Here is a 21,279-nt window from a genome sequence, read left to right on the forward strand (position 1 = left end):
GGCTCATACACTTTTTAGAAAAATATTTATTATTTTATTTACTTATTTTGGCTGTGGTCTTAGTTGCGGCACGTGGGATCTTTGTTGAGGCATGCATGCACAATCTAGTTCCCTGACCAGGGATCCAACCCGGGCCCCCTGCAGTGGGAACGCGGAGTCTTACCCACTGGACCCACCAGGGAAGTCTTGAGGCTCATAAACTTAAAAGAGGGATTTGTCTTTTTGTTTATTTCCTTTCAAACTGTTAATGAATAGTACAGAGAATTTTTGAAGTCATGGCCCTTTTACACTGCTATGCAGACTAAACAAGATAGAAAACTTCCTTTTGCTTCATAGGTGGTCAAATGTCTGATTTTGCTTTACTTCTTTTTGTAAACAGTATGCTTCCTATGAATCCATTTCTTCACAGATGATTCCAGGTATATATGGTACGTGCTTCATGCCACCTATCCTCACTATGTGTGTGATACCTTTTCTGTAAAGACCAAGGGGCAAACTTTATGACTACCACTTAGGTTGTCTTGTCACAATGTAGCCCACACTCCCAACTAACACTTAACTCTCTTACCTCACTAGGTGCTATTTATTTTTTTTTAAACTTTGTTTTATTTATGTATTTACTATTTTTTAAAATTTTATTTATTTTCTGGTTGCACTGGGTCTTTGTTGCTGCGCGCGGGCTTTCTCTAGTTGTGGCGAGCGGGGGCTACTCTTCGTTGTGGTGTGCGGGCTTCTCATTGCGGTGGCTTCTCTTGTTGCGGAGTATGGGCTCTAGGTGTGCAGGCTTCAGTAGTTGCAGCATGTGGGCTCAGTAGTTGTGGCTCATGGGCTTTAGAGTGCAGGCTCAGTAGTTGCGGTGCATGGGCTTAGTTGCTCCATGGCATGTGGGATCTTCCCAGACCAGGGTTCGAACCCGTGTCCCCTGCGTTGGCAGGCAGATTCCTAACCACTGCGCCACCAGGGAAGTCCCACTAGGTGCTATTTAAATGTTTGTGTTCTGACTCTTTAAAAATGTAAAATGGGTTTTCTTTGCATTTCACCCTGTGCATCTCATAATCAGAATACATCATGAATGGATACTGTATAGTTTATGGAGAAGGGAGAGTGGAGAGAAAAAGCATTTCACAAATGATTTCATAAAGGTTTTGTGTGTGTGTCTCCATATGGGTGATGTTAGAATAAGGAGACTGTGCCATTTGGAAAGGAGGGGAAGGGCACTCAGGGCAGAGGGATGACACAGGACTGTGGCCCATCTCAAAGAGTTCAGGATGGCCAGCACGTATGCTGGAACACATATGTCAGCACATATGTCAAGCACATATGGAGGAACAAGAAGAGATGAAGCTGGAAGGGTAGGTAGGAGGGGCCACACCATGAAAGGCCTTGCATGAGCATGTTGAAATGTAATCCTGAAAACAAGGAGCCACCCTGTTGTTTAAGTAGGAGAGGGACTTCAGGTTTATAAAGATCACTCTGCCGCGGTAGAGTTATACTCAGGCAATAATGGAAGCAAGTAGACAGCAAACAGATACTAGGTGTCCCACTGTGCTAGGCATAGGTCAAAATAACACAGCTTGGTATTTAAACCCAGGTCTGTCCTCTACTACATTATTCTGCCTCCCTAGGGGGGCACTTGTGGGGAGAAGCAATTATCTAGATAATTTTCATATTTCTATCTATGGTTGTTGGGTAAACATTGATATTATTAACCATGAGAAAGAATACAGGAGGAGAGTCAGGTTTGGTGGAGGGAGAGCACAAGTTTAGATACTTACAGGAAATTCAGGGAGAGATGTCCAGGAGGCAGGATATGCGTTCAGCCATAGGCGAGATCAGACCTGGAGAAAGTCTGACTCCCACCCCACTTTTCCTTCTGCCCAAATAGTCTAGCAATTCTCTGTCTGTAAACATTACTTAACTCTAATGGCAAGGTCCTTTACTTATTTTAAACCAAATCAGAGTGCCACACAGTCCAACTGATTAGTATCACATAGGCACAAATTATATTTGTCTTGCCCCCCAAAAGAAGGGAAATTTTTGTTTGGGCTAAGCCACAGAAATATAGCATAACTATTCTTTTTTGTTGTTTTGGGGTTTTTGTTTTTGCTTTTCTTACCATAACTACTCTTAAGGAAACTATTTTGTCCAAATATCCAAAAATCTTACAGAAACATTCTAGATTAGAATTGGGAAAACTGAGAGAATACAATCACTGACAGCTAGAAATTGTTTATTAAGAAAAATAAGGCCAGAACTTCCCTGGTGGTGCAGTAGTTAAGAATCTGCCTGCCAATGCAGGGGACACGGGTTCGATCCCTGGTCCGGGAAGATCCCACATGCCACGAAGCATCTAAGCCCATGCACCACGACTACTGAGCCTGCGCTCTAGAGCCCACAAGCCACAACTACTGAAGTCCATGTGCCTAGAGCCCGTGCTCCGCGACAAGAGAAGCCACCGCAATGAGAAGCCTGCGTACTGCAATGAAGAGTAGCCCCCCGCTCGCCACAACTAGAGAAAGCCCGCAGGCAGCAATGAAGACCCAATGAGCCAAAAATAAATAAATAAATAAAAATTAAAAAAAAAATTTAAAAATCCTCTTTGGATTTCTTAAAAAAAAAAAAAGAAAGAAAAATAAGGCCAAATTCCATTTCCCTGTCTGTTGTCATTACTGAATTGATAGATAAAGGGAATACCACAGACTTAATACTTCTAAATTTTAGGACAATACTTAAAATAGTCTCTCAGGATAACTATGTGTGGACAAGTGACAGAAGTGTGGGTCAGAATACTCCTAGGTAGATTTAAAACTGATTTTACACCTTATTCAAAGACATCTGATCATTGGACTGATATCAGTTCCTCTGGAGTCCTTAACATTATCCCACAGATCTAGTCTTAGTTTTTCTTCCTTATTTTAAAAATCAGTGATTGCAGGAAGACAAAGACATATGCTTATCACATTTATAATTAGCTATAAGTAGTCTTTGCTGGTCTGGCCGTGGCAAGAGCCCTGGACACTGTACTTGAAGGACACTGACAAACTACGGCACAGAGGAGGGTTACCAAAATAAGGGAAAATACAACAAATGAGGAATAGTTAAGGAAAACAAGTCTTCACTTTGGAAAGACTAAGGTAGAACACAGGAAAGCAGCCTTCAAATGTCTGTGTGCTATTCTGCTGTGAGGTTAATTCCAGCAGGTCTGGAATTAGCCTGAGCTGTTTCGCTAAAGTTCCCACTCGGCACTGATCCTGGTCAAAGTCTGAAATATGCTGGTTAACAGCGTTGAGAAGAGTTTCCAAGCACTTTGTTATCAGCTTGTCAGTACTGATAACAGTGAGATTAATGGTTTGTACTTGGTCTCCCTGGGACCTCTGAAGGGCTATGCTGTTTCATAGCAGGAATATGCTAATGTGACCAAAACCCAAAAATCCCTAGCCGAGATTCCATCTGGGGCTCCCTGGTTCCAAGGTGTTCTATGCATGCATCTGTGGTTCCTGAGCCAGAGAAAATGTACCATGCCTGGTCCTAAGGGAGGACAACAGAAGTCTGCACCCAGCTTCTCTGGACCTGGCTATGAGACAGCCATTGGGTGTGACAGGTATTCTTATATTAATGCTGTTGCTATACTGTACCCTTCTTCTGTACTAACTGTAGACTTGTAAGCACTGTCACTGAGTGACAACTTTAACTTCTTTATCAACTGACCTGTTTAACTGCCATTGTTAGTATAGTTGGCATCTAATTCATTCATTCTTTTTTTAAACCTGAGATGAAATTCACATTACATAAAATTAACCAATAAAAGTGAACAATTCAGTGGCATTTACTATATTCACAATGTTGTGTAGCCATCACCTTTATCTAGTTCAGAAACATTTTCATCACCCCAAAAGAAAATGCCGTACCCAGTAAAAGTTACTTTCCATATGCCCCTCACCCTAGCCCCTGGCAAGTATCAATCTGCTTTTAGTCTCTATGGATTTACATATTCTGGATATTTCATATAAATGGAATCATACAATATGTGATCTTTTGTGTCTGGCTTGCTTCACTTAGGATAATGGTTTCAAGGTTCATCAATGTTGTGGAATGTATGTCATTTCTTTTTATGGCTGAATAGTATACCACTGTATGTATTGATATATATATTACATTTTGTTATTCCATTCATCCATTGATGGACATGTGAGTTGTTTGCACCTTTTGGCTATCCTGAATAGTGTCTCAATGAACATTTGTGTACAAGTATTTGTTTGAGTACCTGTTTTTAATTCTTTTGCGTATATCCCTAAGAGAAGAACTGTCAGATCATATGATAATTGTTTAATTTTTTCAGGAACCCCCAAGTATTTTCTACAGTGACTGAACATTCCCACTGGTAATGTGCAAAGGTTCCAATTTTTCCACATCCTTGCCTACATTTGTTATTTTGTTTGTTCGTTTAGTTTTTAATAAGCTATCTTATTGGGTGTGAAGTGGTATCTCATTTAGATTTTGATTTGCATTTCCTAAGTGGCTAATGATATTAAGCATCTTTTCATTTGTATATCTTCTTTGGAGAGATGTCTCTTCAACTCTTTTGCCCATTTTGTAATTGGGCTGTTTGTGTTTTTGTTTTTCAGTTGCAAGAGTTCTTTACATAGTATTCTGAATACAGACCATTATCAGATTTATGGCTTGAAACTATTTTCTCCCACTCTGTAGGTTGTCTTTTTATTCTCTTGATAATGCCCTCTGACACACAACAGTTTTTAATTTTGATCAAGTCCACTTTATCTGTTTTTCTTCTGTTGCTTATTTTCATTTCATATCTAAAAATCCATTGCCAAATTCAAGGTCATAAAGATTCACCCTATGTTTCTGTTAAGTTTTTTTTTTTTGCCGTACGCGGGCCTCTCACTGTTGTGGCCTCTCCCGTTGTAGAGTACAGGCTCCAGACGCGCAGGCTCAGCGGCCATGGCTCACGGGCCTAGCCGCTCCACAGCATGTGGGATCTTCCCAGACCGGGGCACGAACCCGTGTCCCCTGCATCAGCAGGCGGACTCTCAACCACTGCACCACCAGGGAAGCCCCCTAAGAATTTTAGATCAAGGAGCAGTGTCTCTGGCTTTAAACACTGTTGAGTGGAGGGGAATTAGGGCTCACTGTAGCTACAGAGGAATCCCTAGTTTACTAGAATGCATTAAGGGAGGGGTCCACCATACATATCCAGAGATGGGCAATTGCCCCGCTTCTCCCTTGTCTTATAAATGGTTGGTGCCTACTGAAGCTGCAGAAATGCTGTATATGTAGGCAGTATTGCCCTGGCTGTATGATGAAGGAAATGAGCACCCTTATGGAATACCCCTTACTAACTTTATAACAGACACTGTGATAAAGGATGCTCACCAGCAGGGGCTTCATATATGACTTTGCTGTTGGATCTCAGGAGGATATAAACAGGTAGTTTCAGATTTATTATCTCAACTTCCTCATATGGATAATAAAAAGATAATACAGAGTTTAGGACTTTACAAGAGAAATAAAATCAGTAAGAAAGAGGACACCAAGGGGATGAAGTTGAACCCTTATGTTTTTTTTTTGTTGAGTTGTTAAGAGCTCTTTACATATTCTGGATACTAGATCTTTATTGGATATAGGATTTGCAAATATTTTCTCCCATTCCAAAGTAGCCTTTTCACTCTCTTGATAATATTCTTTGATGCACAAAAGGATTTAATTTTTTTTTAAGTTTTTAATTTTGATGAAGCCCAATTTATCTATTTTGTTGTTGTTGCTAGTGCTTTTGGTGACACATCTAGGACTCCACTACTAAATCTAAGGTCATGAAGATTCACCTCTATGTTTCTGCTAAGAAATACATACAAAAACTAACTCACAATGGATGAAAGAACTACCCTTATGAGCTAAAACTAAAGAAAACTCTTAGAAGAAAATATAGGGCTGAATTGTTATAGCTTTGAATTTGGCAATGGATTTTTAGATATGACAACAAAATAAGCAAAAAAAGAAAACTAGATAAATTGGATTTGATCAAAATTAAAAACTGGAGCTTCCCTGGTGGCGCAGTCGTTGAGAATCTGCCTGCTAATGCAGGGGACACGGGTTCGAGCCCTGGTCTGGGAAGATCCCACATGCCGCGGAGCAACTAGGCCCGTGAGCCACAACTACTGAGCCTGCGTGTCTGGAACCTGTGCTCCGCAACAAGAGAGGCCGCGATAGTGAGAGGCCCGTGCACCGCGATGAAGAGTGGCCCCCACTTGCCACAACTAGAGAAAGCCCGCGCACAGAAACGAAGACCCAACACAGCCAAAATAAATAAATAAATAAATAAATAAATAAATAAATAAATAAAACTGTTGTGTGTCAAAGGGCATTATCAAGAGAGTGAAAAGACAACCTACAGAATGGGAGAAGATATTTGCAAGCCATATATCTGATACTTTACATAGTATTCAGAATACTACGTAAAGAACTCTTACAACTCAAAAACAAAAAGACAAACAGCCCATTTACAAAAAGGGCAAAAGAACTGAACAGACATCTCTCCAAAGATATACTAAAATCCAATAAGCACACAAAAAGATGTCCAATACCACGAGTGAGTAGGAAAATGCAAATCAAAACCAAAATGAGATAACATTTCACATCCATTAGGATGGCTATTATCAAAACAAACAAACAAACAAACTAACCCCCCAAAAACCTAAAAACAAGTGTTGGTGAGGATGTAGAGAAATTGGAACCCTCGTATATTGCTGGCAGAAGTGTAAGATGGTGAAGCCACATGGTTCCTCAAAAAGTTAAACATAGAATTACCATATGATCCAGCAATCCCACTCTGATGCATATATCCAAGAGAATTTAATGCAAGGACTCAAACAGATACTTGTACATCAATGCTCATAGCAGCACTATTCACAATGGGCAAAAGGTAGAAACAACCCAAGTATTCATAAACAGATAAATGGATAAATAAAATACAGGTACAGGCTATACATACAATGGAATATTATCCAGTCACAAAAAGAAATGAAGTTCTGATATATATATGACACAGATAAATCTTGAAGACATTCTGCTAAATTAAACAAAAGGGGAAATATTGCATGATTCTACTTATATAAGAAGAATATTTGTCTATTCTTCCTTAGAATAGGCAAATTCATAGTAGATTAGAGGTTATCGGGGCTGGGCGAGGGGAAATCGGGAGCTATTGTTTAAAGGTTACAGAGTTTCTGTTTGGGATGATTAAAGAGTTCTGGAAATAGATAATGGTAATGGTTGCAAAACAATGTGAATATACTTAATACCACTGAATTGTACACTTAAAATGGTTATAATGGTAGTGTGTATTTTACAATAAAAAGTAGCAAATGGAAAGAAAATAAGGGAGCAACAATTCGTTTTTTATATGGCTAATTTAAAATGTTATGAAAAGGAAGAAAATGACAGAGTGCCAAACAATGATAATTTTACAGTAAGGTGGAGAACCTGCAACTGCCTGTCCTCAAACTCCTCAGGATATAAAAATCTCAAGGCAGATACACTCAATTAATCTGATTTAGAGGAATTTTAGAAAGAGAAAGATTCCAATGAGCCACTATCATCAGATACCAAAATACTGGATTTCAATATTAAGGCGGTAATGGAAGAAGAAGATTGATATGAAGGCCAAGGTCTCTTGACCCAATTCCTGGCAGGGGACCCAAGACCTTTTACAAATGTGTAAGTCAATGACTGGAGGTCGAGAAGAAATTCTTTTAGGTCTACTGGATACAGGAGCACAGTGTGCAGTACTGCTTAGGGCTGAAAATAAGCCCCTTAGGGATGAGAGAATTAATTCAGGGGGATAAGGGGATGCTACTGTGAAAGGAATAAAAATTAAGGTCTGGGGACTTCCCTGGCGGTCCAGTGGTTAAGACTTGGCCTTCCAATGCAGGGGGTGTGGGTTGGACCCCTGGTCGGGGAACTAAGATCCCACATGCCTCATGGCCAAAAAACCAAAATATAAAACCATAAATTCACTGTACTAGCCCAGTGGCCAATAAGGAAGGCTAATGAACCAGGTCACTAACAGTAGACACAGACTCAGCTGTCCCCAATACACTCCACACTATTCAACTGATACCACAAGCTAAAGGAGACTGGTATCCTGTATTGATCAGGTTAATGTATTTTCCTCATTATCAATCACCAGTAAGAACCTACAACAACTTGCATTCATGTAGAATGGTTTCCAATATACATTTACAGTATTATTTCATGCCAGAAAGCATTCCAACAAGAAGGGCAATGCCCAAAGGAGTTCCATCATAAAATGGAAATGCACTATATGGAGTATGTTACCAGGGCATCCATGGGACAGACTCATCATCTTTATGAGCCTTTTTTCCTCAGATGCTTCCTTTTGACCAACTGCCCAAGGATGCCAGGCAATTCGTCTGGTTCACAGATGGTAGTTCAGAACTAAAGGCAATTCTGTATGGAAAGCAGATATTGAGTCCAGCAGAAGGTAAAATCCTTATCAAAGAACAAGTTGGGGGCCTCCCTGGTGGCGCAGTGGTTAAGAGTCCGCCTGCCGATGCAGGGGATACGGGTTCGTGCCCCGGTCTGGGAGGATCCCATATGCCGCGGAGCGGCTGGGCCCGTGAGCCATGGCCGCTGGGCCTGCGCATCCGGAGCCTGTGCTCCGCAACGGGAGAGGCCACAACAGTGAGAGGCCCGCATACCGCAAAAAGAAAAAAAAAAAAAAAAAAAAGAACAAGTTGGTCCACTGAGCTGAATTACATGCTGTATTCCTAGCCATGATAGAAGAAATGGACACAAATAAAAGCCTCACCATTTGGGTAAATACTGACTCCGATGCACGTGAAACTGGCCTAACAATCGGCCATAAATAACTGAATAAGATTCCCACATGTGGGCCACCACTCTATATAAATCTCTACGGAAACTCTGAGGGTAAAACAAAGTAGGCCATGTTGATGCTCACCAAAGAAACCCTATGCCAGGGTTTGAAGGTGATTGGAATCAACTAGTTGATGGCCTAATTTTATCTCCTGAAATGTCAACAAAGGTCCATGAAATGCGTGGACATGGAGGAACTCAGGCCAGGCAGATGCACTGGACAATGACATAGATCACTGGCCCCTACCGAAGCTCAAATTGTTAATAAGAATTCTCTTTCTTGGAACAGTACAGTTCCATTTTCCTGTATTTATCCAATCTGTCCCCTTATAATTGGGAATGGACTAGCACAGTGGCTGGACCAGAAAATTCTACTTTAGGGGGGAAAGGTATGGGTTAAAATTAATGATAAATGGAAAGGCAAGGTTGTTGCTGAGGGAAAGGGAGCCAATAAATGAGTGCCACAAAAGGGAAAATCTAACAATTTTGGTGCCTCAAGAGATGCTTAAAGCAAGAGAATAATATTTCTCTTAGCCGTGACTCAGAAGCTCTTGGGTGAAGGGCTCTGATGAAATCTCTTCCTCTTTTGTTTTTGGTTTTCTTTTTGCAGTACGCGGGCCTCTCACCGCTGTGGCCTCTCCCATTGCGGAGCACAGGCTCCAGACACGCAGGCTCAGCGGCCATGGCTCACGGGCCCAGCCGCTCCGCGGCACGTGGGATCTTCCCAGACCAGGGCACGAACCCATGTCCCCTGCATCGGCAGGCGGTCTTCCTCTTTTGAAGAGCCAAAACGAGAGCTAGACAATAGCCAACCTAACAAACACACTTCCCAGAGTGATATATGTCCTCAAAATGGATGAAGAGATGGGAGCTCTGTGTTTGACTACGTGAAACTATATAAATGTAGCTAGTTTTTTTGATTCTCATTTCATAGGATAGATCTATTATAGAGGACCTGCGATGGGAAGAAACCTGTGGGCATATTTAACAGGCTGAACCTGAAAAACACTGATTAATAATAATCTAAATGGACATTATGTAGCCATTAATTGTGATGATGGTTTAAAAAAGGTACCACAATGTGATAGTAGAATGGCATCTACTACATGTCCCATCTGTCATAATAACATTATGTGTAAAAATAGCTATTTGCCCTTTTCTTGTGGATGAATAGGCATGAAGAGGAGGAGGGACATTTGGGACACTTGGATCACTGACAAAGAAAAAGTTTAAACTTAGGGGGCCTACATCCCTGAGAATTTTGGAATTTGTTGTGGTTGGTTATGGGAAGCGCTACAGAAAACTCAAACCAAAGTCTGTTTAGGAGTAGACCAAAGTCAATTCATATGATCTAGGCCTGGAGGAATTACCATTTTGCAGGTACCAAATTTATTTCCTAATTGTACTAAAGCAGTTAGTACTCAATGGCAACATGTCTGGTGTTGGCCCACTTGAAATGAGAGCCTTAGAGGAATTAGGAGCTGGGCTATGAGTAACTAGCCAGGCAGATTTGCTTTTAATGAGGAAAGACCTACAAATGAAAAAGACCTACTAACATGAATAGGGTGCCTTGAAGGCATCCTATTCCAGGAGTAAAGACAAAAGTGGCAAGATACTTGAAGTAATAACACAGTGCTCACAAAATGGATCTTTTAATTACAGCATACACTAAGACAACATGCCCAAATCAATCCAGCAATGAGAAGGGAACAAGCTTACGTGTTAATATAAGCTAGGTTAATAGATACCTTAATTCAAATGGAGTCCAAGGCATCCCAAGCCCTATGGCCAGGAATTCCCATAGCAGAAATCCAGGGTATGAATTTGTGGGAGACTTATGGGCCCTGTAGTCTACGGAAAATATTAACTAGAGGATGCAACCTGTCGAGGTGCTCTTTACCAGCTTCAGCACCTCAAATGAGGGCTAACCATTCTTTCCCTATAGTGTAGTTTGTGAGTACTGGACAAACTTTAAATATTATAGTGCTTCCTGTGGTCGATAAATGGGTTCTGTTGCAGGACTCTTCTCACTGGGCACCAGTATCTGTCAAACCATGTAACCTGAGAGAAGAAATCTGGCTATGTACTCGAGATGTTCTGAATCCTGAAAAAACAGATATGGTCTCTGATTTATACTCCTATGAGGAATAATACATGGTATATGGGAAAAGGTAGATTGGGTAGGGAGGGACAAATTGATAACACCACTATTTTGTCTGATTTATAGTGTAACTACAGTGGTATTGTTATAAGGTATAATATGGAGTCATAAGTAAAATTAACACTATAGATACTAATAGTGATCTAATATAATGGGAGATTGAGTTAAAGCCTTCTCAGGATCTTATTCCCTATGCAGCAGAACTGGTCTGATGAATACTTACAGCTGATTAATGAAAGATTATGATTCTTAATAATTCAGACAATATATGCCAAAAAGAACAGAGAGCTATAGCTCTGAGAAGCAAAAGAATTGTACGGTTAGTACAAAAACATGAGAAAGTACAAGTGGAAGGTTCAGTTGTCTGTTTAAATCTATACCAACCCCATATTTTGTAGATATTGTAAATGGATTCAGCATGTGCACTTTGATTGTCTATCTCATTGTATGACATTGTAAGGCAAGTAACTGTTATCAAACTAAGGATTTATTTTATTAGAAAAAGCCTTGACAATGGGTCGGGGGGTGTGAACTGCTAATTCCTAGAATTAGCTTGAGCTGTTTTGCTAAATTTCTGCATGGCACTACTTTGGTCAAGGCATGGCATGAAACATACTGATTAAAAGTGTTGTGAGGGCAATAAGCAAATGAAAAGATGCTCAATATCACTAACCATTAGGGAAATGCAAATCAAAACCACAATCAACTCAGCCATAAAAAAGAAATAATTCTGCCATTTGCAGCAACATGGATGGACTTGGAAGGTATTAATTATGCTAACTGAAATAAGTCAAAGACAAATACTGTATGATATCACATATGTGGAATCTAATAAATACAACAAATTAGTGAATATAACAAAAAAGAAGCAGATTCATAGATACAGAGAACAAACTAGTGGTTACTATTGGGGAGAGAGAGGGAAGGGGGCAATATAGGGATCGGGGAGTAGGGGGTACAAACTACTGGGTGTAAGACAGGCTACAAGGGTGTATTGTACAACATGGGAATATAGCCAATATTTTGTAATAACTATAAATGGAGTATAACCTTTAAAAACTGTATTAAAAAACACAGATACCCCTTCATACCCATTAGGATTGCTATTATTAAAAAAAAAAAAAAAAAAAAGGGCTTCCCTAGTGGCGCAGTGGTTGAGAGTCCGCCTGCCAATGCAGGGGACGCGGGTTCATGCCCTGGTCCGGGGAGATCCCACGTGCCGCAGAGCGGCTGGGCCCGTGAGCCATGGCTGCTGAGCCTGCGCATCTGGAGCCTGTGCTCCGCAACGGGAGAGGCCACAACAGTGAGAGGCCCGCGTACCAGAAAAAAAAAAAACCCAGAATGTCATAGATATGGAGAAATTAGAACCCTTATGAATTGCTGAATACAGTATGGTGGTTCCTCAAAAAATTAAACAAAGAATTAACATTTGATCCAGCAATTCCACTTCTGGGTATATATTCAAAATAAATGAAAGTCAGGTCTTAACCAGATATTTTTACTGCAACGTTCACAGCAGAATTATTCACAACAGCCTAAAGATGACCATCAACGGATGAATGGATAACAAAACACTGTATATACATACAATGGAATATTATTTAGTCTTAAAGAGAAAGGAAATTCTAATATATGCTACAACATGGATGAATCCTGAAGACATTATGATAAGTGAAATAAGTTAGAAACAAAAGGACAAATATTGTATGACTACACTTATATGAGTTGCCTAGAGTAGTCAAATTCATAGAGACAGAAAGTAGAACAGTGGTTACTAGGGGCTACAAGAAGGGGGAATGAGGAGTTACTCCCTTCTGGGCACAGAGTTTCAGCATGAAATCACAAAAAAGTTCTTGAGATGTACAGTCATGGTGATTGTACAACAATGTGAAAGTATTTAATGACACCAAACTGTACACTCAAAATGGCTAAAATGGTAAATTTTATTTTCTTATATATATATTTATTTATTTATTTATTTCACCACAATAAAAACAAAGTATTGCAAGAAATTTCAGGTCAGTACAGTTTGTATCAGCCTGTCAGTATTGATAACAGTGAGATTAAAGGTTTATACTTGGTCTCTGTGAGAGCTCTGTTACCTAGCAGGAATATGCCAATGAGACCAAAACGCAAAAATCCCTAGCTGAGATTCTATCTGGGGCTCCCTGGTTCCCAGGTGTTCTATACATGCATCTGTGGTTCCTGAGCCACAGAGAAAATGCACCTTGCCTGGTCCTTACTGAGGGAGGACAATAGGAGTGTGCACCCAGCTTCTCTGGACCTGGCTGTGAGACAGCCATTGGGTGTGACAGGTATTCTTACATTAATGCTGTTGCTATACTGTACCCTTCTCCTGTAATAAACTGCAGATTTGTAAGCACTGTCATTTTAGGTCATACGAATCTTCTTTAACAAACTCTAACTGATGCTATTATTGTAGATATGGTAAGGAAAGGAAATAAAATGAATTAATTTACGTTGTTGCAAGGAGAAACAACTAAGATCATGGGTAAAAGATACAAGAGGGATATTTGATATGCCTTGCAAGGTACTGAGCAAGTCTCTAGACACATTCAGTAAACATCAAAGCAGAAGCTAAATGTCCATGTGCCATGAGATTACTACGTTGGGTACACAACCTCAAGGTGCCCACTGTACCCTAAGAGCTGAGATTTTTTAACTTGGAAAGAACTTTTTCAGTAGGAGCCATACCTGTGATGTCAGCTTCCCAGCAATCTGCATTCGTTCAATTTCTGCAGGAGATTTGATCAGCCTGAGATGCTGTACCAGCTGCTGCACAGCCCGAACCTTGTTCTTGCTCCTGGCTTTGACCTCTGCCAGCTGCTGCATGTAGTCACAGTGGAGCTGAATGTGAGGGGGCCTCATCCAGTCATACCACAGTGTATGTGTCTCAGCTTAAAACAGATTTAAAATAAAACAGCAACAAGAAATACCACCTGTCATAATGACTTGAACAAGAGTCAAAACTATAAAGTATGTAGTACAGAACTCTAAAGGGTTGAACACAAACTCTCAGGACCAAAGTAATTGAAGGATTGGATCGTAAATCATTGGAAAGGCCATTCCCTGAAAATAGCAAGATATTCTGAGACTGAACACACAGCTTTTTCTGCCCTCAAACTTCAGTGCTTTTAATGAAGATGATAGATGAGACTAAAGCTTTACGCAAGCTTTTATTTTATTATTTATTAACTGTTAAAGAACAATTATGACAATTGTTCTCCACACAACTGAGCTAGAGGCATCATTAAATAACTAAACACAAAAGGACAGAAAAAAGTACTCAGCTCGTGACCTTATGGTTAAAAGTGTTCCATCCCTTACAAACAATCTCAGTATTGGTGAAAGGAGCTCTCATAGTTGATAATACATGCTAATCCACACTTACCCAGGAAATCCTTCCTTTTCCATCTGCCATGTATTCTCATTACAGACAACCATAGTTCACCATTTCACTACAGAGATCCAAGGAAATGGTCAATTTTTGCCTGAGATATAAGATGAGGCTCATTATGAAAATTTTTTCCACTTACATCAGGTCTCTATTTGTTCCTTTCTTTTTTTTCTGACAGAAACCTATGAGTAGGGGCTTCCCTGGTGGTGCAGTGGTTAAGAATCCACCTGCCAATGCAGGGGACACAGGTTTGAGCCCTGGTCCGGGAAGATCTCACATGCCACGAAGCAACTAAGCCCGTGCGCCACAACTACTGAGCCTGCGCTCTAGAGCCCGTGAGCCACAACTACTGAGCCCACGTGCCACAACTACTGGAGCCCACGTACCTACAGCCCGTGCTCCACAAGAGAAGCCACCAAAATGAGAAGCCCACGCACAGCAACGAAGAGTAGCCTCCACTTGACGCAACTAAAGAAAGCCCATGCGCAGCAACAAAGACCCAACACAGCCAAAAATAAATAAATAAATAAATAATAGTAATAATAAAAAAGAAACCTGTGAGTAGTAGTCATGACAATCTAAGTCTGAAGGTTTGTTTGTATGTTTCATACAATGGACTTTGGGACCGAAGAGGGAAAAAATCCTAAAAATTTTGATCGGATATGTATTAGTGGTACAATCTCCTAAATATTTTCACTTTAAAATAAAGGTGATTTTAAATGTAGATTACATGTAAAACTCTAATTTTATTTTCAATAGAAATTTAATTGTTGTAATTTTTAAAAAGTAAAACAACATGACCACCTGCTGTCAGCTTATAAAATCACAGACCAACCATTTTAGGTTTTTAAACTTTCAATCTATGATCACTGGAAACAATTTTGAAATTCTCTTTTAGAGACTGACTTCAGAAATGTTTATAAACCTTACAAGAATATCAGACTAAAATTTTACGATCATACATTATTTTGTCTAAAATCAAGTATTTTCCAACTTGATCATCTATCTTATTTATCAAATTCGGCTCTAAGTAACTTTTGGACACTTCAAAAAATAAAATGCTTACTAGAGCTGTAGATTTGTAAGAATCACTAAGGATAGTTTATAATGCAGTGTACATTCTGAAAAGTTCCAGAAAAGGAATCCCAAAACATTCTGAGTGATCATAATTTCACTAGAATAAGAGTAGAGAAAGTGACTATTTCAAGGGGCATGAATTCAACCGTGTACACGAACCACCTGAGAATCTTGTTAAAATGCAGATACTGATTTAGTAGGTATGGAGTGGGGGCTGCAGATTTTACATTTCCAGTATCTATTATGTATTTGTAATTTTATAATGCATCACCAGGTGATTCTGATGCTGGTGATGAATAAATCATTCTTTGAGAATACTGCCCTTTTTTGGAAGAATTGGCAAAAGCAGTAAGATAAGTAGTAATCAAAGGTCAATAGACTGGTCAGTAATCTTGAAAAGCAGCCCATGCTCATCCTCCACTTTAAAATCCTCTGTCTGGGATTTCAAACTAGAACAGTTAAAAGTCTCTGTGAATGAATAATCCAATGAAGATTTAGCAAATGAATAAATGAAATCTTTAAAGTCTTGTGGAAAAGATTTATATTCTTTTTTTTTTTTTTTTTTTGCGGTACGTGGGCCTCTCACTGTTGTGGCCTCTCCCGTTGTGGAGCACAGGCTCTGGACGCGCAGGCTCAGCGGCCAAGGCTCACGGGCCCAGCCGCTCCGCGGCATGTGGGATCTTCCTGGACCGGGGCACGAACCTGCGTCCCCTGCATCGGCAGGTGGACTCTCAACCACTATGCCGCCAGGGAAGCCCAAGATTCATATTCTTTTCATGGTGCCCAGGGCAATGCTGCTATGATAATTATTTTAGGAAATGAAGAACTTTGTCTAAACAGGCAAGGAAGGTCTTAGTCCCAATCTGGCCTGTGATTTGACTTCTGCTCCCATTTGTTACCTTTCAGTTTTGGTACAAGATGTTGAAATTCTTCCAGCGTATAGGCTTCATCCACTCCAGTTAGAGCTATTGCTCCATCAGTACCAGATCGGGGGCCATCCCAAAGTTCTCGACTGGGATCTCTCTGAGGCACAAAAAGTATGGCCTTGTGTGCTGGTAACTGCTTGCCGGGGAGGCTCTGAAGGACCAGAATGCTATCAGGCTCTTGGAATCCACAGAGGTACAGGAAATTGTTGTCTTGGTGGAAAGTATAGGGGATATCATTGCTCATATAGTATGTAGGGTTGGACAGCAGTACCACTGTGTGGTCTGTACCACTCTGCCCTTGTGCTTCCTTGTGGATCAGAGATAACAGTTTGTGTCTGCGAAGTGCATATTCCACCTGGGATAGTCCTGGCGTCACCTCCCCTAGAAATGACAAATAACAGTGATGCTTTGCATTTCTATAGTGCCAAAGTACTTAAGATAGTTCAATATTAGATGGAGACACCCAAGTTCATTTCTTCAATTTATGCCCAATCTCCTCATAGCACACGGCAAATTAAGGAGATAAACCAGGTTTCAAATTTCTATTCCATTGCAAAAATTTGTAAGAAATGATAGGTGCATGTGGTCCTGCCTGAAAACTGGGATCATGACACCTTAAGATCTTTTCCAGCTCTTTGGTTCATTCTTTTACTCATTCAATCAAATATTTACTAAACATTATTATATGGAAGGCATTGTTAGGCAAATAATCCAAGTTGCTGTGAAGTTTCAATATACAAGGTGAGGAGAAGGACCACATTTTCTGTGTAACACTTCCCCCAAAAAATGTAAGCTCCTCGAAGACATAGATTTTTGTCTGTTTGTTCAACGTTATATTCCCAGGGCCTAGAATAACAACTGGAATATAGTAGGCATTTGATAATTGTCAAATGAGCTATAGTATTTTTAGAGTTTAAGGCCAAAAAGCTTTCCCCAATTTCAAGAGCTAGAATAAATTTCTCCTTCTGAATTTCCAAGGCATAATAATATCTTTCTAACAGGGCTTTTCACTGTCTACCTTGTATTAACAGTGAGCTGGGTATACATAACCTCTTTGATGGTCAGAACCATCTTCGTATCCTTCAGAACTCTAGTAATATTATCCACGTCTTGGGGCTGTCATGAGAATCAAATTTGATAAAGCATGTGGTTCTTAAGGATTTGAAGACATCCTAGAAAATCTTTTGAAAGCTATGGATGTATTCTGTTTACTAAATGGCATGTAGGCACATACAAACATTTTTTTTTAATTTATTTAATTTATTTTATTTTTGGCTGCGTTGGGTCTTCGTTGCTGCACGTGGGCTTTTCTCTAGTTGTGGTGAGCAGCAGGGCTACTCTTCGTTGCGGTGCATGGGCTTCTCATTGTGGTGGCTTCTCTTGTTGAGGAGCATGGGCTCCAGGCACGCGAGTCTCAGTAGTTGCGATACGCGGGCTTAGTTGCTCCACAGCAAGTAGGATCTTCCCGGACTAGGGCTTGAACCAGTGGCCCCTGCATTGGCAGGTGGATTCTTAACCACTCCGCCACCAGGGAAGCCCAAATACAAACTTTTGACATACAATTTCAAGAGTCTCAGATTCCTGTAAGTGCACGCAAAAAACCCATATTAAGAACCCCTGTGGGACCTCCCTGGTGGTCCAGTGGTTAAGAATCTGCCTTCCAATGCAGGGGATGTGGGTTCGATCCCTGGTTGGGGAACTAAGATCCCACATGCTGCGGGGCAACTAAGCCCACAAGCTGCAACTACTGAGTCCATGCACCACAACTACAGAGCCCATGTGCTCTGAAGCCCGCACGCCACACTAGAGAAGCCCTCGCACCACAACTAGAGAGAAGCCTGCATGCCGCAAAAAAGATCCTGTGTGCCGCAACTAAGACCCGATGCAGCCAAAAATAAATAAATAAACAAACAAATATATATATATATATATATAAAGAAACTTTGTTATGAAGTGTTATGTGTTAGTTCTTTTTTTAGCTTTTTCTCCTTTTATTTATTTTTTAACATCTTTATTGGAGTATAATTGCTTTACAATGTTATGTTAGTTGCTGCTGTGTAACAAAGTGAATCAGCTATATGTATACATATATCCCCATATCCCCTCCCTCTTGCATCTCCATCCCACCCTCCCTATCCCACCCCTCTAGGGGGACACAAAGCACTGAGCTGATCTCCCTGAGCTATGCAGCTGCTTCCCACTGGCTATCTATTTTACATTTGGTAGTGTATATATGTCAATGCTACTCTCTCACTTCGTCCCAGCTTACCCTTCCCCCTCTCTGTGTCCTCAAGTCCATTCTCTACGTCTGTGTCTTTATTCCTGTCCTGCCCCTAGGTCCTTCAGAGCCTTTTTTTTTTAGATTCCATATATATGTGTTAGCATACGGTATTTGTTTTTCTCTTTCTGACTTACTTCACTCTGTATGACAGTCTCTAGGTCCATCCACCTCACTGCAAATAACTCAATTTCGTTTCTTTTTATGGCTGAGTAATATTCCATTGTGTATACGTGCCACATCTTCTTTATCCATTCATCTATTAATGGACAACTAGGTTGCTTCCATGTCCTGGCTATTGTAATATGTGTTAGTTCTTTTTTTTTTAATTTACTTATTTATTTTTGGCTGCACTGGGTCTTCACTGCTGCGTGCAGGCCCTCTCTAGTTGCGGAGAGCGGAGGCCACTCTTCCCTGCGGTGCGCGGGCTTCTCATCACGGTGGCCTCTTCTGCTGCAGAGCACAGGCTCCAGGCACGCAGGCTCAGCAGCCGTGGCATGGAGGCTCAGCAGCTGTGGCTCACAGGCTCCAGAGCACAGGCCCAGTAGTTGTGGCGCATGGGCTTGCTCCGCGGCATGTGGGATCCTCCCGGACCAGGGCTCGAACCCGTGTCCCCTGCCTTGGCAGGCAGACTCTCAACCACTGCGCCACCAGGGAAGTCCCTAGTTTTTAATACTAGTACCTAACAGACTGCCTGGCTGCTAGCCCAGTGATGACTGGGTGAACGCTTCACTTCTGAAATGGAGATTATGCCTGCTTTCACTTTAGGTTCCCAAACAAAAGAACTACTAAAACAATTACTCACAAAAGCTGTATCCCTAAGCCTACACTTAACAATAATAATAGTAAAACAACATCTAATGCTTATTGAACGCTTACTACGTGTCTGTACTATTCTAATTATTTACATGTATCAACTTATTTTATCTTTACAATGACTCTATGATGTGGGGAACTATTATTATTCCCTGTGGTAGCCAGTCTCCACATGCAAGTATGGGAAGATAGCCATGAAACACTGCTGTGTAAGAAAGTTAAATAAGAAGATGGACAATATGTTTTCATTATGTTTAAAAAAAACGGAGAGAGAAAAAAGAATTTAGAAAAGAATCAGCATTTTTATAGTGGTAACCTATGGAGAGTGACATAAACTGAAATTTTCTATTTAACATGATTTATTATATTATTTGAATTCTGTTTCAATGAGTATATACTCTTATAATTAAAGTCCCAAATAAAGAGAAAAAGAGGTTAAAAAAGGGAAACCATGGACAGTCCACTCCATACTCATAACCTACAATGGTTCTTTATTGTCTGTCAGATCAAATTCATACTCTTAAGCCACTTTAACATTTACATTTAAATGTAACATTTTAATGTTCTCTACCAGGTGACTTCAACTTATCTGGCCAACTTTTTTTGGTAACAGCTTTACTGAGATATTTTCATACCATACAATTCGCCCACTTACAAGTGTACAATTCAATAATTTTTGGTATATTCACAGATTTGTGCAACCATTACCCTAAACAATTTTAGAATATTTCATCACTCCAAAAAGAAATCCCATGCCAATCAACAGTCACTCCCTGTTTCCTCCGAATCCAATCCAGCCCTTGACAACCACAAATCTATTTTCTGCCTCTCTGGGTTTGTCTATAGTACAGATTTCATATAAATGAAACCACACAAGATGTGGTCTTTGGTGACTTGGCCAACTTTTTTCTTATCGTTCCCCCAATTATTCTGACGTTAATTCCTTCTATATCTTACATAAATCCAACCTGTTACCTTGCTTACAATGTGTCCCCTTTCTAAAATTTCTTCTCCCTTCAAAGCAATTCCACTCAAGACTTGGAGCTCAATATATGTTTGTTTTTAGACCCTTCTGATTCAAAAGGCTTTCTTGATTAGCCCAGATCATGTTGATTTGTTCCTTTGAATTACATTTTTTTTAAAGTCAACTATTTCATTTTCATATATACATCTTATAGTTGTGTATAAATGTAATCATACCATACTCTTTCAATAGTTAAACACTTTTCCCCCATTTCTTCATTGTTTGAGACCTCACTCCCCTTCCTTCCTTCTACCCACATTAGAACCACCCCCATATTTGTAATTTAGTATGTATCCTTTCCTATTTTTCTCAATACTCATATAATCACATACACATATACCTGCATTTAGGGTTTTTTGAGTCACTAGTGTTTTACAAAAATGGGATACCACACAGTCTTGTGTTTATGTTGCCTTTCTAACACAACAATACCTCATAGAAGCCCCTCCCACCAACTCATTTAGCATAGCTTCAACTCATTCTGCTTGATGTCTCCATATTATTTCTTGGGGGAATGTATCATAACTTCCTGATCCATTTCCATACTGGTGGGCATTCATATTATTTTCAGCTTTTTGCTGCAATAATGAACATCTTTGTACTTATATACATAGGGTACTTTTAAATGCCCTATGTACTGTTGCTTTTATTTCTGTGGGATAGTCC

General features: G+C 40.2%; 1 protein-coding gene across 2 annotated transcripts in view; it reads right to left on the reverse strand.

Moving 5' to 3' along the window:
• Positions 1–21,279, reverse strand: part of XPNPEP3 (X-prolyl aminopeptidase 3) — a 61,939-nt gene that overhangs the window by 23,349 nt on the left and 17,311 nt on the right. For both annotated transcript variants that reach the window (XM_060113486.1, XM_060113485.1), the window contains exons 3-4: positions 16,469–16,876; positions 13,790–13,992 (exon numbers count right to left, since the gene is read on the reverse strand). In XM_060113486.1, the coding sequence (XP_059969469.1) occupies positions 13,790–13,992; positions 16,469–16,876 (611 nt within the window). The remainder of the gene's footprint in view (positions 1–13,789; positions 13,993–16,468; positions 16,877–21,279) is intronic.

The sequence above is a fragment of the Mesoplodon densirostris genome, chromosome 11 (assembly GCF_025265405.1).
Source record: "Mesoplodon densirostris isolate mMesDen1 chromosome 11, mMesDen1 primary haplotype, whole genome shotgun sequence".
In the NCBI taxonomy this organism is placed as follows: Eukaryota; Metazoa; Chordata; class Mammalia; order Artiodactyla; family Ziphiidae; genus Mesoplodon; species Mesoplodon densirostris.